Source organism: Apteryx mantelli, chromosome 1, assembly GCF_036417845.1.
Source record: "Apteryx mantelli isolate bAptMan1 chromosome 1, bAptMan1.hap1, whole genome shotgun sequence".
In the NCBI taxonomy this organism is placed as follows: Eukaryota; Metazoa; Chordata; class Aves; order Apterygiformes; family Apterygidae; genus Apteryx; species Apteryx mantelli.
Genome location: NC_089978.1, coordinates 3,000,171 through 3,022,745, shown reverse-complemented (window position 1 = coordinate 3,022,745; position 22,575 = coordinate 3,000,171). Strand labels below are relative to the sequence as shown.

Sequence of the window (22,575 nt, the reverse complement as noted above, 5' to 3'; positions counted from 1 at the left end):
GTTTTGGAATGAGCAGGTTAAGAGTGAAAACACATATTCAGGACTTCATTCCACTTCTCTAAAATTAGTCAGGTTTAGGAGAATACGAGCAAAGGTACAATCCATGCTCCCGTGAAACACTTTCCTTCAGTAAGGAGGAGCAAAGTAGGGCAAGAGGAAGAACGCGGCAAGAGGAGATACGCCTCAAATAGATTCCCAAATTTTACTGACGCTTTGTTAAGTTTCAATTTAAATGAGAAATTAAATGGCCGTAGGAAGCATTTTGAAAATAAGAGGCAGACAGTCAGGAGGTAAGCATAAATCTCTGGTTTAACTACCTTTAACACACTATTCATTCCCAGCATGAGCTATATCCATGAGCAGTTTCCACAGGTATCTGTGTATAAATCCTCAGGCATAACAAGGTTTTCCCTAAAAAGCATTAAAATGGAATAAACTAAAAAGGAGAGGCTAATACAACATTTAATACAAGAAATACTGCTCTGGATTCTTCAGAATTATGTTGTAGTGGTGACATTTCCCTGCAAAATTACCTCTTTCATTTTCTCCACTTAAGGCACCACAAAGAATAATGTCTGTTTCTCTGCCACCGTCTGCAACAAATCTTAATATCTGGGCAACATAACAAGGTAACAAGGGAGATTCTTCTTTCCTATACAAAAGTGCTTAAAATATTTTCAGAAATATCGAATTTTTCTTTGCATTGTTCATTCTCCCCGAGACTGAGCATTAATAGTGACAATCGTAATATACGTTAGAAACTACATCAGTGAAAACACTGGGTGCCATGTCTAACGATTTTTTTTTTTTTACCCAAAACTAAAAAAAATTAACTGCTAGCGAAGCTCCTTCCTAGAAAATCTCAGATTATCTTCCTTTTCTCATTTGTGAGGGAGTCACAGGACTGTGATAGGTTACTTCTCATTGCAACCTTAACAGTATTCAAATTCCAGTGGTCTTCATCCTTTAAGACATAAGCTTCAGAGAGATGAACAACACTATATCAGTAGATGGTCCAAGACTAGCATAATGATTATGACTGTAATGTCCACCAAAGGCTTTATTCACCAGATGAAAGTAATCATATCTGCTCTGGAGAGCAGAAAATACAGGTAAAAATCAACATAAAAGGAGAGAGGAGATTCAGAAGTTAGGGTAGATATGGCAGGGTGGTGGGGGGAAGTATTTCTCTCAGTTTTAAAGGCATTTTAGTTCTCAGATTTTTGCAGTTATTACAATAAAACTGGACTCTGATTTCCTGAGACAAAAGGCACCGGCTTCTTCTATTGCCTCTCCCTCAGAGAAGCGACAGGAGCAAGAAAGCTGCTTAGACTTGAACTCAGAGGCAAGACAGACAGGTTTCCTTCAACATATTAACATTAATTCCTACTAATCAGCATTTTTTTAAATATTCCTATCATGGAAGGCACAAACGGCCCCACAAGAAATGTATTTAACCTAATTTTATTGACAGTGAATGTCAATGAATGCTGTTTAACTGGTCCAGCATTTGTGGAAATTCCTAATGAGGACGTGTTCAGCTGCTGTCAAGTAACTGTGTGGCTTAACTAGGTGTGAATTTTTAAATCAGCCCCTTGGTAAGGTTAATACAATGCTCATCATACTAAAATACCTTACTTCGCTTTCAAAGCTACTGAAGCAAAACAGCAGCTTCTCTCACTCAGCAGCAGCCCCTAATTGAGAGAGTAAGCAAAGCATTTCTCAGGTTACACAGACAGAGTCCTGTTAGTTTAGTCCATAAATACATTCCACAAAAATACCAAAGCATTGCAGGTACACCCAAAGAAAACCAGATCCCCTTTACTGTTTCTTTCATCCCCCGCTACTGCACGAACGCATCAGAATCTGAATCAGTGGATTTTTAAAGGCTACCAGGCCCATACCTCCTCTCAACACTATATATACGTTGAAAACATAACCTGAGACTTTGTAGTTTCCCCAGTGGTGCTTGTGTTACAAATTTCCAAAGTTAAAAACCTAACAAAAGGGAATTCCAATTTTCAAAGTTATTAGACACCAAAATCAGGTGGAAACAGCTGAATATCATGGATAATGCTGCATATAAAGACAAACTATCTGAGTTTGATTGAGGAACGGGCACCTCTGAAAGAACCTCGCAGCAATCGCGCTTCTGAACAGCCTCGTTCCCTTCACCTCCCTTGCAGCAGTCGCGTTGTAACCTTTTCTTCTTTTTCTTCTACTTCCAACTCCATCCTGCTTCCCGCTGACAGCTTCCCGGATAGCACACTGAACTGCTGACACCCAGCAGCGTCTCACTCCTTGGTTCCAGAGCAGCCCAAAAAGAGTGCTATATACATATATAGCACCTTTAAGAAGGAACAAATTCCTTTACTAGACACTAGTAACACAGAGGAGGTCCAGCCTTTGGGATTGCTCTTGAACCATACAGAATAAGTTTCATTAAAAATTTGATTTGGGGGGGAGAAAAGGATAATATTTGACATAAAATTATTGATACTCTTTTATGAGCCTTTATCAGAGCTCTTAAGACACTGTAAACACATTTTTAGACTAAGTTTTTCCCTTATTTACTGCAATAAATTATTCTTTCATCTCAGGAACTATCTAGGTAAACTGGCTCCAGCAGTAACATACCAAGTAAATCACAAAATCCAAAGGTTTTGACTAGGCCAAGCTAGAATATTCCCACAGAAGATAAAAAGTATTTACTAAACACTGCAAACAGGACAAAACATGTGTACAATACCTCTATTTAAAAAACACTGGTTAAATACTTTGCCATATAAGAGGTGTTTTCAAGTGCAAAACCTAGACAGATACCATCTAGAAGTGATAAATATATTAGGAAATGGAATGCCGCAAATAAAGATCTGGAAAAGCTCAGTGTGAGCAAAGTTTCTACCTGGGTCATCAAGAGATGACCTAGTTCAAACGTTTGGACACCTTCGCAATGCCAATACAGGTCTTGCAATAGCGCTTAATTAACATTTTAATAGGTATTCCAGCTTGGACAAAATGCAAGGGAGTAATCCAGATGATTCAGCTTCCATTCCAGTAATCTCTGGGCACAACAGAAACTTGGGATTGCCCTGTTCCAGGAGATACGTAACCCACAGCAAGCCTCAGACTTCTCCCAAGACAGCCAGAAGTGAATTTCAAATATGTATTCGTTTCCACTGAGAGATGGCAGGTTCCTGACCAGGGTTCCTCTCTCTTCTTGAAGGACCATCACTGAAAAGACGGATCAGTACCAGTGAGGGAGTTCAGAGTCCAACTGAGATTGGAAATTTGGTGTACATCCCCAGTTTGAATTAAGAGACCTTCCTATTAGAACAGATTTTTGCTTTCAACTGAACAAGAAGTGGCAGGAAACTGCAGGGAAGGGGACAAAAGGCAACTTGAAACTGCCCTGTTTCACTGTGGATACAGCTGAACCACGTAACAGTTTAGCATAACTTTTTTGCTTCCAAAATATGTACAGTAAAAAAGTCTGAAGAGTTGAGAATATTTTCAAGAAGTGTTAACTGAACTTGTCACTACTCAAGTGACTTCACATTTCACTTTTTACAGTTTTGAATGTATTAATATCACAGACAGGAAGCTATAAACTGATCTGCCCAAATTCACAGCAGTTCTGTGGCAAAGCAGGGACTGAACTGAGGTCTTCCATATGGAAGATGAATAATTTGAGAAGCATATTATTTTCTTCCTCCCCTGGAACTATTGGAAAGTGAGAAGAAAACTAGTTTCCACTGGCTAATTCTCATACATACAGGTTATATATAAATTATGGAAGGCAAGGTAAACTTGGTCTATTGTCTTCCTTCCTCACATTTAGCTGAAGTTAGATTAAGTCCAAACTAGTCACCCAAACTTCCCATTGTGATTGGTGGCATCTACTTCAATAAAAAGGAATGTATGTTTCTACAACAAGTTCACATGAAGGTTATCTTAACCTTACAAACAGCTGTATCACAACAGTAGTCTCAGAAGTTCCAACACAGAAAAGAGTAAAGTTAGTCTATAGAGCCTCAGGATCCTTACCTTACTTTGCCCTAAAGCCCAAAGAATAATTGGACTCTGATCTTCACAGCAAGACACCGGACACTACTGCTATAAATTTAAACTTCATCCTTTCTGCCTTACTAGCTGCCCAAAGCACCTCTAAGAGTGCTAGTTTAGTAAAAATTCTCCATGTTGTTATAGAAACTCCTATTTTACTTAAAATTATCATCCATCAACCTTGCATTCTCAGCTCCAACCCTAACCAGTACAGCATCTGAGTAGATTTGTTATTTGCAGTTGTTTTTTTTAAACAGGGAACTACTACTTTTCTCCACTTTAAAGAAATATAGAGCATTCTCCGAGTTCCATTTCCCTCCACGAAGAAGCCTATTCTGCCTCCACTATCTTCTCTTTAAAAGAAGAGCCAGATTCAGTGCTGTGATAGGAATAATCTGAATTTTCCCCAAACCAGCCTACATTCAGCTGTCAGCCCACCTCTCTCCTTAGCATACTGTCTTTGGAAAAAGCAAAGAGAAGGAGTCAAATTTATGCAAACAAAAAGCAGCCAAACATGCATCTTTGACATTTTGACTAAAACTCCTCTCCTATAATGTTTGATTATCTGAAGTTTGATTCATCTCCTTTTCCTACAGAGGATTCCTTTCTAGTCAACCCCCACTTTCTGCAGTCATCAAGAAATATAGCATTAGGGCATCTTTCACCACCACATCTCTCACTGTGCTTGAACATTAACTGCTTCTTGTCCCTTTTTCCCAACCTAGAAGACTTCATTTATGTTTCTTAGAGCCACAATTACCTGACACCTCATTTCTGCAATGCCTCGACACAGCTGAATCAATCCCTTCTTAAGCTACCACCACTGTAAATCAAAGGATTTATTAAGATGACACAACTCCTTTGGTCCAATCGCAAGCTGGGCAAACGTGGATACTGTCATTCTTCCTCCAGAAGCTATTTTTGTAAGCAGGAAGTTTGAGGTGAAGTCTTGGTCACTGTTACAAAGCATGCATTCCTGAACCAAGCCCACTGCGGGCTTTCAAACACTTGTTTTATCGTTCACCTTTCCCTCTAAACAAGTATACACACTGCCACCTCCTCCTTTGGGCTCCATTTCCACATATTCTTCCCCTCCTCGTGTTAAGCATTATTCACATAATTTAATAAGTACCCAAACCTGCATTATATGAGGTACTAGCAACACTGGCGAATTAGAGAAAACAAAATTCCAAGCAACAGGCTGCAATACTGAGAGATAAGATACAGTAGATAAAGTCCATCTCACAGGAGAAATCCCTCCTTCACAGTGTCGTGCTACGTGACATGCAACACTTTCTGTAGCTACTGAAAGTAATGTTAAGGCAGCAAAATCCTTAGGCAGAAAACAGCTGCATAGGTGAGGAGATAAAAATGGGTGGCCACCTGAGTATACACTTCCAGAGGGAAACATCTATGGTCTCTACTCTTTCCTACATGAAACGTTATTCTGATGCAAGCTAAACCAGCATATGCTGTCATATAGCTAAGGGTACTCAGTCACCGTTTCCCTGTTCCACATGCTGAATAGAGTCCTTAAAACAAGCTGTCAGTATCTTCCTAAATACATTTTGCCCGTGGACATTACTGCTTGTTGTGCTTTTAAGGCAGGCTTTCCAATTTTTGGAGAGATGAATCAGAAGGTTCAGGAGACTCATCAAAATGCTAGGGATAACTCCTAGAGACTTTTCTCCCCCTTCTTTACCTAACTTAAGTTTTCCTTAATGTTTCCCCAGCACCGTCATCTACCTGGCAAAATAAGGGGAATACTTCCTCCGGTCCCCTCTTCTCACCGCTATCCATCCTAAGATTCTGCCCTCTCACACAGCAGCAGATTTTGACCTGGCTGGGAGAAGACAAGACAGATAGAGCCCCACATAGCTTCCTCCTCAGCGATTCCATCGTATTCACGTAACCTACCACCTTCTGGGAAATTCTGTGAGGACTAGGGTTTGACCTCAACTTTTCCACACGAGAGCAACACGACAGCCTCCACAGAGGCTCTTTTCCTCTCAAACCCATTCTTTGGATGACACACTTCTGAATTTCTTCTGAATGAAGCTTGAACAAATTCTTAAAGCAGTCCTGCTTCAAGGGCCGTGTAGTCTGGGTTCTCAGGAGGAGACCTGTCAGCACGCAGAGTACCTCCTGCGCGCTTTCGTTGAGCGCACCCCTGCGCAAAGTACAGCACAAATTCGGTCAGCATTTGCTGATCCAAGTTAATAACCGTATCTGCGGAGAATACCAAGGGACTGCTCCAAAAATAACCAAAGATGCACACAGTCCGCTACACAACAGTACACATAGCTGAACCTGTATGATGCAATTCCGCAGCAACGCAGGGGAAAAATACCAGAAACTAAATTAGAACATGTATGCCACGGCATATGGCAAGAGCAGCAGAGGACCCTGCTTTTCAGGAGCTTTTTTTTTGGGGGAGGGGAAACAAACCAAAAAACATCTAGAACTCGAGAATAACACAGTATTGCTAAAAAGTTGTACACCTCAGGTTCCTCAGGCTCTTGCACAAGTCCAGGCAACGCATGGCTACCGATACTTCACGTTAGGAATTCACACTCCCCGTTTTCTCTTTCACAGCTTGGCTCCTAAACTGCGATAGCTTTCCCCCTCAGGGAGCGAGTCAGAATAGAGGCAATCGCACGGACACTTCAGCACGTCTGCTGCCTGCTCTACCTGCCCTGCAGATGAAGAACTTCAAGTTAAGAGGACGTTAATCCGTCAAGCTAAGCGATGTTAATCTGGCACAATAGTTTTCAGTCTTTCAGTGTGCAGACGTCTAAAAATTTCCTCAGACGCAGACTTCTCTGTAGGGAGCTGAAGCCTGCTGACAGTAAACTTGTTTTTCCCAGTTGCATTTCACAAATGCCTTGGAAATAGGCCAGGGAGCCTGAGGGGTCTGCAGACCCAAGGTTTAAAATTAATCTAGTAGAACTTTAAAAAAAAAAAAGTCTTTAAAAGATAGGAATTTGGCTTCAAATAGTCAGTGGAACATGGCAGGGGGGTTTGCTTTTGCTTTTAAATTCTTATTCTAGAAAAAGGCTACTCAAAGAATTTTAGGGCTCAACAGCGAATAAAAGAAAGAGGGCTCATATGAGAAGTTGAGTTTGGAACAGGCAGTTCTTTAGAAAATAATTATCTACACTCCAGCTGCAACATGGTATCTTGAAATGAATATTCTCCTCAAGCAGTATTATTTGGAGGTGCAATAATAAATCCCTTCATACAAGGGCTGTAAGGACATATACTAGCTAAGTTCTTATCCAACCCTAGCAATTCCTTGTATAAACATGCACAGAAGATAATTTTGGGGTCTTCATGCTGTCACACCTACAAAGCCAGCTTAGAAGTTCACCATGAGGTTCTCAGAGAACCTTGAAGAAACACTGCCAAGCAGAAGCTCATGGTTTTTTCCATTAAGACCCACAGAAGAGCTGCCACCATGTATAGTAAAGACTAGAATCACAACTGCTTGCCATCTTCCTCTGCATGTCTGATGGTGATAGCGGGGAATCATCCACTGAAACCAAAGCAGCTTGGAGATGCAAAGGAAAACCCAAGTCAGGCATTTTAGGCAAGCGCTTGAGAAACATCAGGGAAGAAGCATCAAGATGTTTTGAAACTCCTTAAGAACATATCATTCAGGACACTTCTTCCCCTCCCTTTCCAAAGGGCCTTTGTTCCTGCAGGGATCAAGCCTCCAGAAATACTAACCAACACACAGCTCCCACACCTTTCACGGGGAATCGTTCTAACTTGCAACAGACTGCAAAACAGGTAAGGTTCTGACATGTAACCTGAAATCAAGCACACAAAGCTGGATCTTGAGTCTGATTCATTCTTAGCTGTGCAAGTCATACACTGACTACAATAACAGTTTAAAATATCATCCAGACAGTTCTCTAGAGAAATATTTCTCTGGAGTTAAGGACTTACTGCGGGGAATGTATGTAGTAATTAGGCTACGGTTCCTCTTGAATTTACTATATATTCTGCAGTTTAATGATTTGGGGAAACCCTAACTGTACACTAGAGAAGTAAATCCCTCTTGTAATTTTAAGTAAAATTGTAGAATCCCTAAGACCAAGACTGTCTTCACTGTAAATTACCTGCTGCAGAGTAACCAGTCAAAGTCCACAGATATGAATAAAAACCAGATGCAACCTACCAGCCCTCTGCATTCAGAGAGGGAGAGGAAAATATTTTTTAAGGAGCAAACCAGACGACAATTACAAGACTGAGGCTTTCACTGAAAAAAGCTTTTTCAGGTCTGCTATTACACTATAGCATCCAAAGAAAGAGGCAAATCTCACAGGACGCAAGCCTATGATCTGCATACTGTTTACACAGTTTCAGAAAAAAAATTATCCCCTTCTCCAAATCACACTGAGGTTTAACAGCAACTAAAAATAAAAACAGTGGGAAAGAACTATGGTCACAAAGTAAAACATACAATATTGGATAAAAACCACTAGGATGACTGCCTAACAAAAGAGGCAAAAATGTAACTGAACTAGAATAAAAATACTGTAAGAAAGTTGGAAGAACTGAAAAAACAGGAACATAATTAAGAAGCAAAATACATAAAGGACTGATATTAAAACACAGCTTGGAAAGCTGAGAAGGCATTACAAGAACCTGAACCAACGGGTGGGTCTGGAAATGAGAGGCTGGAAGAGACCTGCCCTGTGAAAAACTCTTTGTAAGGCATTTCTGAGGTCAAGAAGAAAGGCAAAATGAAAGCCTAGAATTCATTTGAGATCTTATGCCAAATTCGAGTTTTCTTCAGCCATTTTAATGAGCCCCTCCCACTGCATTCACCTGCTAGGCTGAAAGGTTCTCCCATAACAGTCCAAGCAAGCAGCAGCAGCTCAGCTTTAATAAAGCCATCCTAGAGGCTCTCCAAGCATTCACACAGGCCTGAGGGATTTTCAGCCATTTTGAGGAAACCAAGGACACAACATTCAAAAACTGCTTTAGCAGCAAACGCATCCACCTGAAACCAGAAAGAACAAAACAGGTAATGCAGAAAAGGCAACAAAGGAGGACCTGTCTACTGTGCTCTACTAAAGTCAGGAAAGGGTCAGAATTTCCTCTGAAAGAGGAGATGCTGCAGCGCAGTATTTCACTGCCAATTAATTCTGTCACACATGAAAGTTAAACCCTGTTCATCTACTCAATACCGACTGCACCCATCAGGCAACAATACCTGCGGATTCAGTTGCTTTTCTAAGAGAAAGCATTCTCCATTTACCTGCATTTCTAATAGAATGCCCTCTACCCTGGTTCTGAGCTCATGCTGCTCTCACCAAGATTTATTGATCTCTGTGCGCACGCTATGCTTTTGCTCTCAGCACTTACAATAAATTTTGTTCTCTCCATTTCCTCTACCACCTCAGACATCCACGGGATGATTCAATCACCCATCTAGTTCAGATTCCTCTGCTAAATGTTCCTTCTGTCAGGTCATTAAAAAAAAAAAATCCTCCCATCGCTGACAAGTAGGGTTTCTCATGGCCATTTCTGCACTGGCAGAAGAGGACAGGGCCAGTAACGAGCAAACATTTTCTGCTTCTAGAGAATGCAACAGCTTCATTAAAACAAATGAAGTGCCTAGCCCTACAAGCTGCAGAGAAACACTTCTGTGCGCAGATTAATGCGATGCTGCCTGTCCATTTCTACGCAGACAGCTTTAGGGCCTCTGCAGGCCGGAGCTCTCTGGGCCTGTTAACAGGATTTCACTGTCCTCAATCTCAGCAGCAGCTACTCAGACCCCCCACCCACCACCACCATGCTCCTCATCCCCAGCAGCCCTGGCTTGGGGCTTTGCCAGGGAGACTTCACCCTCTCCGGCCCCGCTCCTGGCAGCCACTCTTCTATTCGGATTTAATTTCCCTTCCTTTTGCGTTTCCCCATATCAAGAACATTAAGAAAATGAATTAGTTCTAACTCAAACCTAGACAGAGGCAAGTACAGGAAGCAAAACAGGAAGCATTTAGAGGAATGGAATAAACTGGCCTCCACGTTAATTACAGAAATGTTGGAGTGGGTTTTCTTGCTGTACCAATCGCTGGTTGCACTCCTGGAAGGAAATCATTAAATAACGTCACTCAGCAAGATTTAAAAAAAAGAATACTATTTATATGGTTACAAACATTAACAAACACTGAAGTGGTCAGAATAAGTTTCAAGACACAAGGTAAAGTAAGTGAAACTTGAAAACATTTTCTCAATAGCAGGTTTCTTGCACCTTCCACTGACACAGCTGGTTCGGCCATGTCTGAAGTCAAAATGCCTAGCTGCTCATCAGCACACTCCAATATTTCCTCCAGACTCTTTCAGTTCTGGGGAAATATGTTTTAGATTTAATCCAAAGACGTAATTCTGTGTGTTGATGACTCCTACACATGTCTGGATCAGAGAACACTACGAGCCTGCAAATCTCAGAATAGCTATGTCGCATCTCCAGGGGATACTGGCATGCAGTCAAGCAATGGAAACTCTTAAAAGTATGCCCCAACTTTGTGCATTAAAATGGAAGCGACTACCACAAGCATAAAATAACAGGGTGAATCCGTGCGCGGCTGCACCTCAGTAGGTATCCGAGATCTACAAAGGAGCCAAGATCAATTGGGATGACCAAACACTTGCAGAGTTACCTTGCAGACTCTGGTGCAGCACAGCAACTGGCATTTCCAGCTCTGGTATTTGTGATGGGATTAAGAAGTTACAGTATGGACAAAAACATCCTAACAGAAGGAAAGGGATTTGGGGGCACACAGTCTTTTTACCCAGTCCTCATCACAATCGAGTGTCTCAAGGATGGCGTGTTTGGCTTTGCAGAAATACTTTAAAGCTCAAACTTTGTAATATAAATAGCGTATTCCTCAGCTTCCCTCATGCACAGGGCGGCTAAACCAATTAACATGGCACTGGGTATACTAGAGGTTCAAGAAGTCTTTTCAAAGCCTAAAGCTGACTAGAAAACCATGCACCAGCATTCTGGCAACACCGACTCAGCTTACAGCAGTCCAGAAGAAGGAGCGTGCTAACCAGGAATGATAAAGGAAAGTCACACCCTTGTTCTAAAAAGTTAAATGAAAGAGATGCCACGGCTGTGCTGCAGAGCTGAATAATCTGAAAATTAAACTGTGCGACAGAGTCAACTCGAGGCAACTCCAAGTCAGCATGGTAGCCAGAAGCAAGCAAGGGGCTCAAGAACGCGGTGGCCCACAAAGAGCAGGTCCACCTAGCGAAAGGTAAGCGTTAATAGCAGGCTTTCCAATCATATCACATTGTACGTGGCATCAGAAGTGGGAAGAAGACATAGGTTTTCTACTTAAATCACCAATTTTGATACTGCTTTGCGTTTAGAGTTGGTTATTTTCTTCAGTCAGTATTTACTCGCTGACAACTAATGACAAGTGATTTTCATCTCAAAAGGATCTCCGTCATTCAGTGTGGCCTTTGCACCAAGTTCAGTATTTTTTAAGTATAACATATATACACCCATACACACAAATTTACTGAACCATTAGTAAGTTCACAGAGGTGAAAAGCATTTGTTTCATAAAGTATTTGCTTCCCAGACTAATATTTTTTTCTTTGTGACGCACTAAGCTGCAATTGGTAAGAGCTGAATTTAACTGAAATGCACAAAAAAATTATTTCAGCTAACATATTTAGTCTGTCAAATTCTAAATACAAAATAAAATAGCTGATATAAAGTAACTGATTTGATTGTTTGCTCTCACTGGGCCCTTCAATATATTAGAGCTAGAAGAGGTTGTTTTATGCTGAGGGGAAAAAGAAAGAATCCATTTAGCATCTCACCCTTGTGTAAGCTCAGTAAATAAATGAAGAAGAGAGACCTGAAAATTTCTAGTTTCACTCCCAGTCCATATTTTGACTGCTGTTCATCTGCTGAGGCACACACCTTTTTTTGTTTAGACTACTTCCATAAATAATTTATACTAGTGTGTCCAACTTGTAATCATTTTGATTACATCAGCTCACTTTCAAAATAGTGTTTTAATTTATATTATATATATATTTATATTTTTATATCCTGTTTCATACCAGAACTCTCTCAGAAGCGTTCTTCTGTCACAAGCTAACTTTTCTTGCAGGGTACAGAACTCACAGGCGAGTTTTGGAGGTCGTCTTGAAAAAAATATTACGGTGTTCACGTCAAGACAGAGAATCTTTGATTTCTTCTGAGATGTATTTCAAACCATTGAGAGTTTCTGATTGCTTTCTTGGTTTGGTTGTGGTTTGTTGTTTTTGTTTTGTTTTAATCAGTAGCATATTAGCTCAGGTCTTTAAAGGCAAGCAGGAAGGAAGTTACTTGCCTTCATTACAAAATGCTTATAGAAGATACTTTTCATGGTCAGAGGTCTAGAAGAATGGCTGACAACTGCAAGCTCTCTGACAATTTCCCACTGCTAGATCTTCTGCTCAGGCCAACCTCAGATGAGGTTCTTCACCTTTGTTTCTTTATTAGCTGCAAAGTATTGGGCAGCAGCTCCACAGAGCCTGCATCATGGGCTAAGAAAGCGCCAAGTATCACCAAACTCCCCAACAGCTGCAGATATAAAATCTATTATTTTTATCAAGGGGTAGGACAATCATTTCCTTCCTTATAAGTTCACAAATTATTTCTCATAGACGCAGACTGAAAAAACTACAGAAGTGCAGACAGGTACAGCTATTTTTCCTCTGTAAAAAAAGATCCATCTCCTTCAGAAGCTTCCACAAATAGATAAATATCAAAAGGCACTATGAAAGCAGGCCTCACAAAGCATTTAAGTCCTTTTCTCCAAGTCTGGCTCTTCTTCGAGACATTGTTGGAAAGGCTATTTCAGAGATGGGGAAGAGAAAGAACAGGGACAATATGCCAGAAGTGCCCAGGCAAATGAGGCTAGCGACCCATGTAAAAAATACATATAGTATAAACCCAAATATCTAGAGTCCCAATCACTCAGTCAATATACTCCTGTTAGTGAACCTTCCATGAAGAGGAAAAAAAAAATAAAAAGACCCACAGGAAAACCACAGCACTAGGAAATTCACAGGAGGGAAGAGGGCAAGATTTTACTCACTGGTGGGACAAGTTCACACCTCTCTGCAGCCTGTAAACCAGATGAAACTCTTCTTTTTAAAGACTCAAGTTACATGGGGATGGCAGTCTCCACAGATAGCGGCTGAACTGTGATGAGTGTTATGCCAGCTTCTCACACGCAAACCACCTGCAGTTCTCCAGTTATCTAATAAGACACATCATACTACTCAGCTGTGTCTGTACCAACCCTGTTATGCAACACCACAGTTCGTTAGAGGTTTCTAAACAGTTATATGCTACAAGTTATTATGTTGTACTTATGCCAGCATTTTCAATTACTAAAATCCTGATTCCTGATAAAAACCTCTAATTGGTTATCCTTTCTTTAGATCATCTTATACAATGCAGAAATGACTGTAGTGAGATACGACAGGGACTTATTCTGCTTTCTGTATATATTAATGCCCTTCAGACTTCCTCTCCAATACAGCCTGCAGCAGGAACCCACATGATGAAAGAATGTTTCCATTACTGCGCCCCAGCATTCAGTTCTGCCCAGTCAAACGTAAATTGACATATAAAGAGCAGATGTTCATATGCAAGACAAAACTAAAGATGTTACTAAATATTTGGGGGGTATATAGCATATTTACTGTAAGCAACCCTAGTGGAGGTGATGTATACACTAACTGATGTGACCCAGAAACCAGAATTTATTACTTAATGCATTAGGACTCATGAAAGTCACCTGACAAAACAAGATCAAAGGCAATAAGCAGCATACATTTTTTTTTCCTATAGTAGCTATATCTAATCCCTCAGCACAGAGCTCTGCCTTTTCAGTAAAGATTTGCCTTTTCAGTAAAGATTAATGTATTTAAAACTACTAAACTCTGTATAATCTCCAATCATTGGGAAAAGTAATTTAATTAAGACAAGCACTGGTTAAGTTTCCTTCTCTCTAGTCACCCAATGCTATATCCTTGTGCTGCAAGTAAGGAAAAAAAAGAGCTAGAAAAAGAAAGAGGAGCTTCTTTTCAGCTGGACACGGATTATATTGCAGGCTGGCGATGAATCCACAGTACACGCGGCAAGTATCCAAGCTTTGCCGATCCAGTTTGGGTGGGGAGGGCCGCGGGGGACAAAGACCATATTGCTACCGAGAAGCAATGACTTGCAGTAAATCCTGAAAGAAGCTGCAAGTGACCTTATGTCGTTTAGCCAACACGCAGCCCCGGCTGATCAGCACCGGCAGGACTCTGCTGAGCAGAACTGCAGCAGTGTGTCAGCTTTCTTTCCATGGCACCGACCGCTCGAGGAGCTGGCGCAATAAGAGCATAAAAGGCAGACAATGTAAGTAACAGGCACTGGAGGCAGGAAGATTCTGGAGGTCAGGGAACAAGGGAAGGGAAGGGTGGTGTTTTTTTTTTTTCCTTTAAAGAAACATCAGCAGCTTAATGCATAAGAGAACCAGCAGCTAATGACGAACAGCATCACCAGGCAGAATCACTGCAGTCCAGGTAAACACGTCTAGGTATACGGCACTGAACTACCACAATATGGCTGAGGACACCAGCAAAAATTACAGGCTGCACCCACTGCACAATTTTGGTTTCAGGTAAGGTTACAAGAAGGAAATGTCTAGAAATGCTTCCAGATCTTTCACAGCAAGATATCACCTTTGATCAAACAACTGCATCTAAAGGCTCTAAAGCCTGCACAGTAAATGAACTCCAGGTAAGAATCTCTTAACCGTAACGTACACATTTATTGAAGAGACTGTATACAATCAGCACAGAGGTCTGATACTAGGTGGCTTTGGTCGCTGATCCACCTAATCAGCGTTGCACCCCTTTATAACATTTCATTTGCCATTCTGAAGTGCCCGAATGAAATAAACAGAAGCATCCTATATCCCTAGAAGCAGCAGTAGGATATCTTTAATTATGGCCTTCCAGCAGGGCAGACAACCTTTCAGCTAAACAGGAAGTAAATGCAGTAATTCAGTGCAACAGTTGTATAAAGAGACATTTGATTTACAAAAGCTATAAGAACTTTTTTATTTCTACGTTTCCCTTCATCTTCAAAAACAAGGACGACAACGGGAGCTACGTGTAAGCAAACCCCCTTAGACCTCCCCTGCAGAACGCAAGGTGCTTCCATATTATCCCCATTATGTGGAAGAACATTATTAGGACATTCATTCTTTCAGCAGCCATATGTAATGGGAGCTATTAACACAGTAAAAATATAAATAAATAAAATACACAGAATTATATCAAGAGACACGATGCGAATTCAGAGAAAGCTGTTTCTCCAGCAAATACGAGAATCGTCTGGGAGCTGCGCTGGAGCGTGCCTGCGCTGCAGCACCTGTAGGCTGCGCGGACATGCGGGGCTCTCCGTCGCGCTCAGCATAGCCGTGTTAGCCCTGAGTCCGGTGTGGACCAGCTGCCGAGCGATCGCCCCCGATCCAGACAAAGGCAGGGCTGAAACCCGCACCGCAGCTGCCAGCACTACCTAGTTCACCACCAGCCCGAATACAGCAATAAGCCACAGTCACAACAGTGGCACTGTTACGTATATTTAGTTAGGAGTATTTTGCTACGCTATACCCCTCAAACCCCTTCTCTCCTCCACAGATTTGAAGCTATCGATGGGAATCATTTATAATCATAGATGATTAGCTGGGGGGGGGGGGGGTGTCAAGATTAGAGGAAGCAGATATCAGCTGATATGTCTGCCAGACTAGATAGACAAGAAATTCATGTGTAAACTAAGCTGCTGTGATTTAAGATCTGCACTTAGATGCCTCCCATGGAGGCATCCTAAAAGCTTCAGGAAATCAAAGCTCAGAAATGCAGGAAAACAAGCAAAGCATTTTGCAAACGCACAGGCGACGTTCTAGATTCGTCTTGTCAAATAATACCTTGAAGAAAACCAGCATTTTTTACACATGACCCTCTTCCAAAATCCTCATAAAATGGCTGGCCAAACAGCACCTCACCAAGTAGATCAGGTGACTTAGCTGAGAAGAAATGCCCAAGTTGAACTCGTGGCTCCCCGCATCCCTAACATCAGAGGGGCTCCAACACAAAAAAGGGGATGAGAAGAACAGACTAAAGGGAACCACCAACATACAGGTAAATACATTTTAATAGCATTCTTACCACCAAGCTCACCTACGCTTAACTGAAGAAACACCACTATATAAGTCACCGGGGGGGGGGGGTGGAGTATTTCATCAGCTCCTACCACATAGAGAGCAAAGGTGGCTGAGGGAGCAAACACCCCACCCTGAGACAGAGAATATTTTGCTCCTTCTCATTATATCAAAGATTCTTCAATATTTGACCAGGATGACAAAGCATCCTATTTTTCAGAAAAAAAAACCACTCCCCCAAAAAAGTAAGATTCAGATTCAACACTGCAGACAGAGGCCTTCCGTTTAGGAAAGAGCTGACATCCCGATTTCTCAGGGTGTTGTTTTGGGGTTGGCTGTTTTTTTTTTTTTTCCCCCTTCCCCTCCCAGCAAAGAAAGGGGAAGAAAAATCTCATTTGCTACATTAAATATCCGGAGCGCTTGATCCGCCGTGCCGAGACGTAACTCCCTTTTCAAAAGCAAATAAATAAATAAATACACAGAAAAGAAATACTATATTGAAGCAGGAGATATCAGGGATTGATACTCCCTTCCCCAGCAAAGCCTGAAGCGCTCGGGCTAAATGAATCAGCAACTGCTTCGAGAGATGGGGCTGCCCGGGGGCTTAATAAAAATAAAAATAAAATAAAATAATGAATAAATAAAACGCAGACGGCGGGGGAAGGGGGGGGAGCCTTGCCGCCGCCGCCGCCTGTGTGAGGGGACGCCGGGCCGGGCCGGGCCGGTGACTCACCGCTCTGCTCGCCCAGAAACACCAGCTTGAATTTCCGCAGCGGGTTGCCGAAGTCCCCGCCCGCCGACATGATGGAGGAGCCGCCGCCGCCGCCGCTCCGCGCTCGCTCCGCTCCCCGCGGCGGCACCCGCGACCGCTCTCGCTCGCTGAGCTCCTTTTCCCTCCCCCCCTCGTCGGTGAAGGCGGCGGCGGGAGGCGAGGCGAGGCCGGGCGCGGCGAGGCGCAGGCGGCGGAGCCGGCTCGGCCGAGGCGCGGTCGCGTAACGGCGGCGCGGGTCGCGTCGCGTCGCGTCGCTCCGCTCGCCTCAGGGCCGCCCGCGCGCGCGCGCGCTTGCCCCCGCGCCCCGCACCCCGCCGCCTCGCGCAGCCGCCGGCCCCGCCCCGCGCACGCGCCGCCGCCGCCGCCCCGCGCGCCGCCCCCTCCCTTCCACCGCGGCCGCCCAATCGCAGCGCGCCTCGGCGCCGCGCGGGAGGGGGGAGGGGGAGCGGCGGGGGCGGGGCTTGTCTCTCCCCCCCCTCCCCTCGGCCGAGGGGGGTGTTCACTCTGGAGCCTAACGGCGGCCGCGTGTTGGAGGGGTGGGCGGTTTTGTATGGGCAGTGGAGCTAGCCTGCTGAAATGCCTGAGCTGTCGGGCACCTGTAGGGGGGGGAAGTGAGGCGGGGGGGACGCCAAAGGTGCCCTCCCTCAGGGAACACCGCAGCATGGGGAAAGCAAAAGCACACACACGCGCTGTCCGTAGCACGTGCGGCCCCGAAGACGGTCTGTGGTGCCTGCGCGCCGCTGAGCTGTGAGGCAGCTCAGCCGAGACCCCAGTCACCGTGGACGGCAGCAGTGCCGCGTGCCCTGCTGGCACATTGGTCATTCCCACGGAGGAGCCTCCGTCCCGGCTCTGTGCCCGCCGAGGGAGCTGCATGCAGGGCCAGGCCCGGCCTTGCAACCCCTGCTCGTCTTCCAAACGAGCTTGCTAATCACAGCCATCCCCTGAGCCCTCTCCTCCCTCCGCTCCCCTCCCCGAGCCTCGGCATTAAACGACGCCTTCGGGCTCGGCCGCGGCAGGTTTTGAGCAGGCGCCGCAAACCTCACGCCTCTATTTTTGCTTTGCCGGAGAAAATCGGCGCCGGTTGCCCAGGAAGTCACGGGAAGCCCGGGCCACGCACCGAAACGAAGGAAGCTCTTGGCAACCTTTGCTGTTTCTGGATCCCAGGAGATAAACCCAGCCGGAAACGAGAGCAGCCTCCGGCAAGGGGCCCGGATTCGGGCACGTTTGGCCTGATTGCATTCACACCCCCCTTCACCCCGTTCCCAAAGCGGTGCCCACGCACTCGGCCGCAGGGGCCGGAGCAATGCTCCTCGCTAAGGTTGCTTGGACACGCACGCAAAATGTGGTTTTCGCAAGTATTCGCTCCCTGCGCTTCCCGAGGCTTCAGCTGGCGTTGTCGGCACCTGCTGTTCCCACAAATATCTCAGCTTGGCTGCCTGAAACGAGGACGCGCTTAATCACGCAGCCTTTTCGGGGTCTGCAGCGTCTGCCTGGTAGTTTTCTTCATGTTGGTGTTGACGCCAATCTAGTCAACAAGGTTCACGTAACACGACGTGGGGGGTGCCTGGAGCAAGCCCGGTGGGACCCACCGTGCCGGCACAGCGACAGCACGTCACAGCTCCATCACCGCTTCCCTTCCGCCTGGAAACAGGCGGGTTTTCCTCCACTTCTCCATCCGGGGAAGTTGCTCCAGGACCTCTTCTGCTCTGATGGTCAGGGTATCATCTCCGCTTTCCTAGACCCGAGAGCTACGTCTCAGCGCCATGTTTCTTCTGCTAAGGGGACACCACGCGCCAACTCTTTGCCTCCTCTTTGGACAACGTCATGGAGCAAAACTAATGTTATTCCATCTCTGTGTGCTGGATTTGTAGATGGTCCATGTAGCCATGGGGTAAGGTCCACATAGCTATGGGGTAAGGTCCACATAGCTATGGGGTAAGGTCCATGTAGCTATAGGGTAAGGTCCATGTAGCTATGGGGTAAGGTCCATGTAGCTATGGGGTAAGGAGGTAGGTCACCCTCGGCCATGAATATCCTTCGTTCAGCGTCTCTGCTCGAGACCCCCATGCTCCGTCTGTGCCTGATTCATGGAAATGCTCATTGAACTTCTCTGCTCTGGAGATTTGGTCTCGGACATGCATCTCGCCCCTACCAGAGCCCACGGTTCAGGAGCAGATTTAGAAGGTATTTTGAAGACCAAATGGTCTCTCCTTTCTATTTTTGATCATTTCATTCACATTGCCTCAACGTGATTAACTGCTTCTCCCAGGGTTTTTTCTTTTTCCCCAGGCCTTGAACTGCCAGTGAACTGAAAATGTGCCTTTAATATGGTGATTAAATTCAAGGAAGTTTTAATAAGGACATGAGCAGGAAATGTCATTTTGCTTTGCACCGGGCATTTGTGAGCACATCCCTGCTGCGCAGCGCCGTGACACTGGTCTCCTGCTAAGATGGGGGAAAGGGAACCCAGACTGGCACAGAGCTGGTTTGAATAGTTTCGACATCGTTTTAAATAAATAAATTGTCCTTGTTTGTTTGTCGATAAGGATTCAGGGATCTTACTCAACGACACCAGGGAAAGCGATGGCTCTGCACCAGGGAGAGGTCTTCGCTGTTAGTGAGGATCATTTTTATCACTGATCTGTCCAAAAGCTCTGCTCAGGCTCAGCGTCTCTTTGAGCTGGGCGAAGGAAACACTTTGCATTGCCTGCCAAAGAGGTTTCAGCCTGAGGGGCTGGCAGAAGATATGGAGGAGGATTTTGAGATAAAGCAGTTCAGGGACCTTCCTCAGTTCACTGAAGCCAGGGGAGATCTTCTCCCTGACTCCTGCAGGCCTTACACACGCTCCTAAGAAACTGCAGAAAGTAGAAAAGGAGGAGACAGGCACATCAGAGGAGGTCTTATCCCAAGTTGTATTTAAACGCTTTTTGTTTAATAGTCTTTGCAACCAGACAAGTCAGTAAGGACGTGAAGACTTCCACGCGCTGTATCTCAGCTGCCCTAGGACAGCTTTATTCTTCTGGACAGCCTGGTGGAGACTGAGAGAGAAGGGGCAGGGGGGCCCGTGACAACCTTCTGAATAGCTCGCAAACCACTAGAGCATCATCTTTGCCAGCACTCGTGCTATGCACCGCGCTGGATCATGGACGGGGCACACCACGGAGCATCTGGCTACGTGGCAGGGGAGGGATCTGCGGCGAAGCAGGCGAGGAAGGATCGCTGAGGATGGAGGAAACGACCCCTCCAGCGAGGCCTGGCCACGGCTCCTCTCAACAGACGAGGGCGTCTCAGGAGGAAGAAAAGTCCTCTGTGGTTCAGTGCAGCACAGAGGTGGCTTAGGTTTCTGATCTGATTCCCATCAAACGTCGGTCTCCCAAGGCAGGATGCTGTGGGCAAACGTCACGGAAAGACAGGCCCTGCTCCTGGAAACAAAGTCGGTACTTTGGTGACCTGGCTGTGAAAGGGTCCGTTAGTCAAGCAGAAGAAGGCACGGCAAGAACCAGCGGCTGGCAGCTAAAGCTGGGCCACGTTCAAATCAGAAGGAAGGCCCCACGTTTGCAACGTGATCGCTTGCCAGAGCAAACTGCCAAGAGCAGCGCTGTCTTTGCGTCGGGGGGGGGGGAATCGAGAGCCTTTAGGAGAGAAATGCTTTCGCCAAATGCTTTCTGCTTCCACGCAGCTGTAACTCAGAGGAAATGTAGAGCGTGCAGCATGCAGGAGACCGAATCGTACGCCAGAACGGTCCCTTTTGGCCTGAAAATTTATGAGGCTGTGATAGATGTGAGGGAAACTCTGCCGTGCAGGAATGGCCTGTTCTTTCACTGAGACATCTAGGAGGACAATGATGGTCATTGAAGGAGTGGGATGGGGGAGGATTCTTATAATATTTTTAGCGATGATTGCAGCACTCCAGACTCACTCTGTCCTCAGCCACGTTTTATGCACGGCCAAAAGATTATTCTCCAGTAGGGAGGAAGGTACTGAGGGGAATTAGAGGGTTGCGGACCCCCTTCCTGAGACCTGATGGTGCTTGAGGTCATGTAACGGGGGGGGGGCGTCACGGGTGTGACCTGCTCCCCAAATATCAGCTGCAGGGCCTGTTGCTGCCCCTCGCCCCCGCAGACCCAGGAGCAGCAGACTCCTCTCCGGTTACAGCAGCCCTTCCTCAAGCACGGCGTTTCCTCCAGGACTTCAAAGTCCACCGGAGGAGAAGCCCAGCTTTCCTGGAAGGGGAGTGCTGGCCCCGACCCGGCTCAAACTCCGCTCAGCACCTCGGCGTTATCGAAGCGGCGTCGCCGCCAGGGCGGCCCTGCCTGGGACGCCCAAGGCGAGAGCAAAGGGCGGTTTTGTGGCGCTCAGGGACGGCCGTGAAGACGCAGCCCGGAGCCGGGCGCCTGCGTCCTCGCGAGGCGGAGAGGCGAAGGCACTGGGTCGCGATAGGGATGTGCATCCGGGGTGTCCGGTGTGCGCTGGGGGGGAATCTCCCTCCTGGCAGGAGGAAACCTGTGCCAAAATTCAGGGAGGCCCTGAATCACTACAGCTTTGGCCGTTCTGATTATTTATCAAGGGCCGAGGCCCAGTCCTGCCTCTGCAACCACAGAAACCCCCTTCGCAGCAGCTTTAAAGCCTCCACAGCTGCCTCCCCTCAGGCCCCTGGCCACACTAACATGGCCGCCCCGAGGCGGGGCCGGCCAGGCCACACTCAACATGGCCGCCGCACCGCGCCACCGCGGCGCTGGCCAGGCCACACTCGCCGTAGCCGCTTGGCCACGCCAGGAAGGATCCAGGCAGGCCACACTCAACATGGCCGCACCAACGTGCCGCAGCGCTGTCGCCCCCCTACTCCCGCCAGGCTTGATGGACGTTGAGGATGGCCAATCAGAGCGCGAGAAGGGAGTGGGGGCGGAGCCAGCAGGGTAGGGTGGTGCTGGGCGCAGCGTTGGGTGCGCCGCGCAGAGCTGCCACGTTGTTCTGCTCTTTGGCCAGCGCCACCGATGACACTTGGAGGTGGCCCCAGTGGGGCAGAGGGGACGGGGACAGGGCTGTCCTCCCTGGCACGCTGCAAGCAAAAGCTCTCCTGTTTGTCCTTACATTGCACGGTGTTGCATTATTGCACATTTTTGCAATATTGCCCATTGGGACAATATTGCACGTTATTGCCCACATTTCCCATGCTGCAACCCCAAAGGGGCATCTTGCAGGGTGGGGGTCACCTCAGCAGCCCCCTCCAGACAGCAGCTTGCAAATGGCCATGCTGGTCAACATAGGGCACAGCAGGATTGGCAGATCCTGGCTGCTGGCGATGCTGGATGGAGCATGGCACGGTGGGATCATTGGATCCTGGCACGCTGCAGCTCACAGGCCCTGTCTGACCTAGAAGAGTCACTAATTAACCCCACAAATTAGCCTCATCGATCCTCTCAGTGCCGCGTCGCTCTCTACGTGCTATTTATTTTAGCAGAGATGATGTAACCCACAAGTCATACTGCAAACACAGCT

General features: G+C 46.0%; 1 protein-coding gene across 3 annotated transcripts in view; it reads right to left on the bottom strand.

Annotated features, from left to right (window-relative positions):
* Positions 1-17,329, bottom strand: part of RAB6A (RAB6A, member RAS oncogene family) — a 57,866-nt gene extending 40,537 nt beyond the window's left edge. For all 3 annotated transcript variants that reach the window (XM_067308379.1, XM_067308443.1, XM_067308506.1), the window contains exon 1: positions 17,038-17,329. In XM_067308379.1, coding sequence (XP_067164480.1) covers positions 17,038-17,107 — 70 coding nt within the window. In that variant the 5' untranslated portion in view covers positions 17,108-17,329. The remainder of the gene's footprint in view (positions 1-17,037) is intronic.
* Between the last annotated feature and the right edge of the window lie 5,246 nt (positions 17,330-22,575).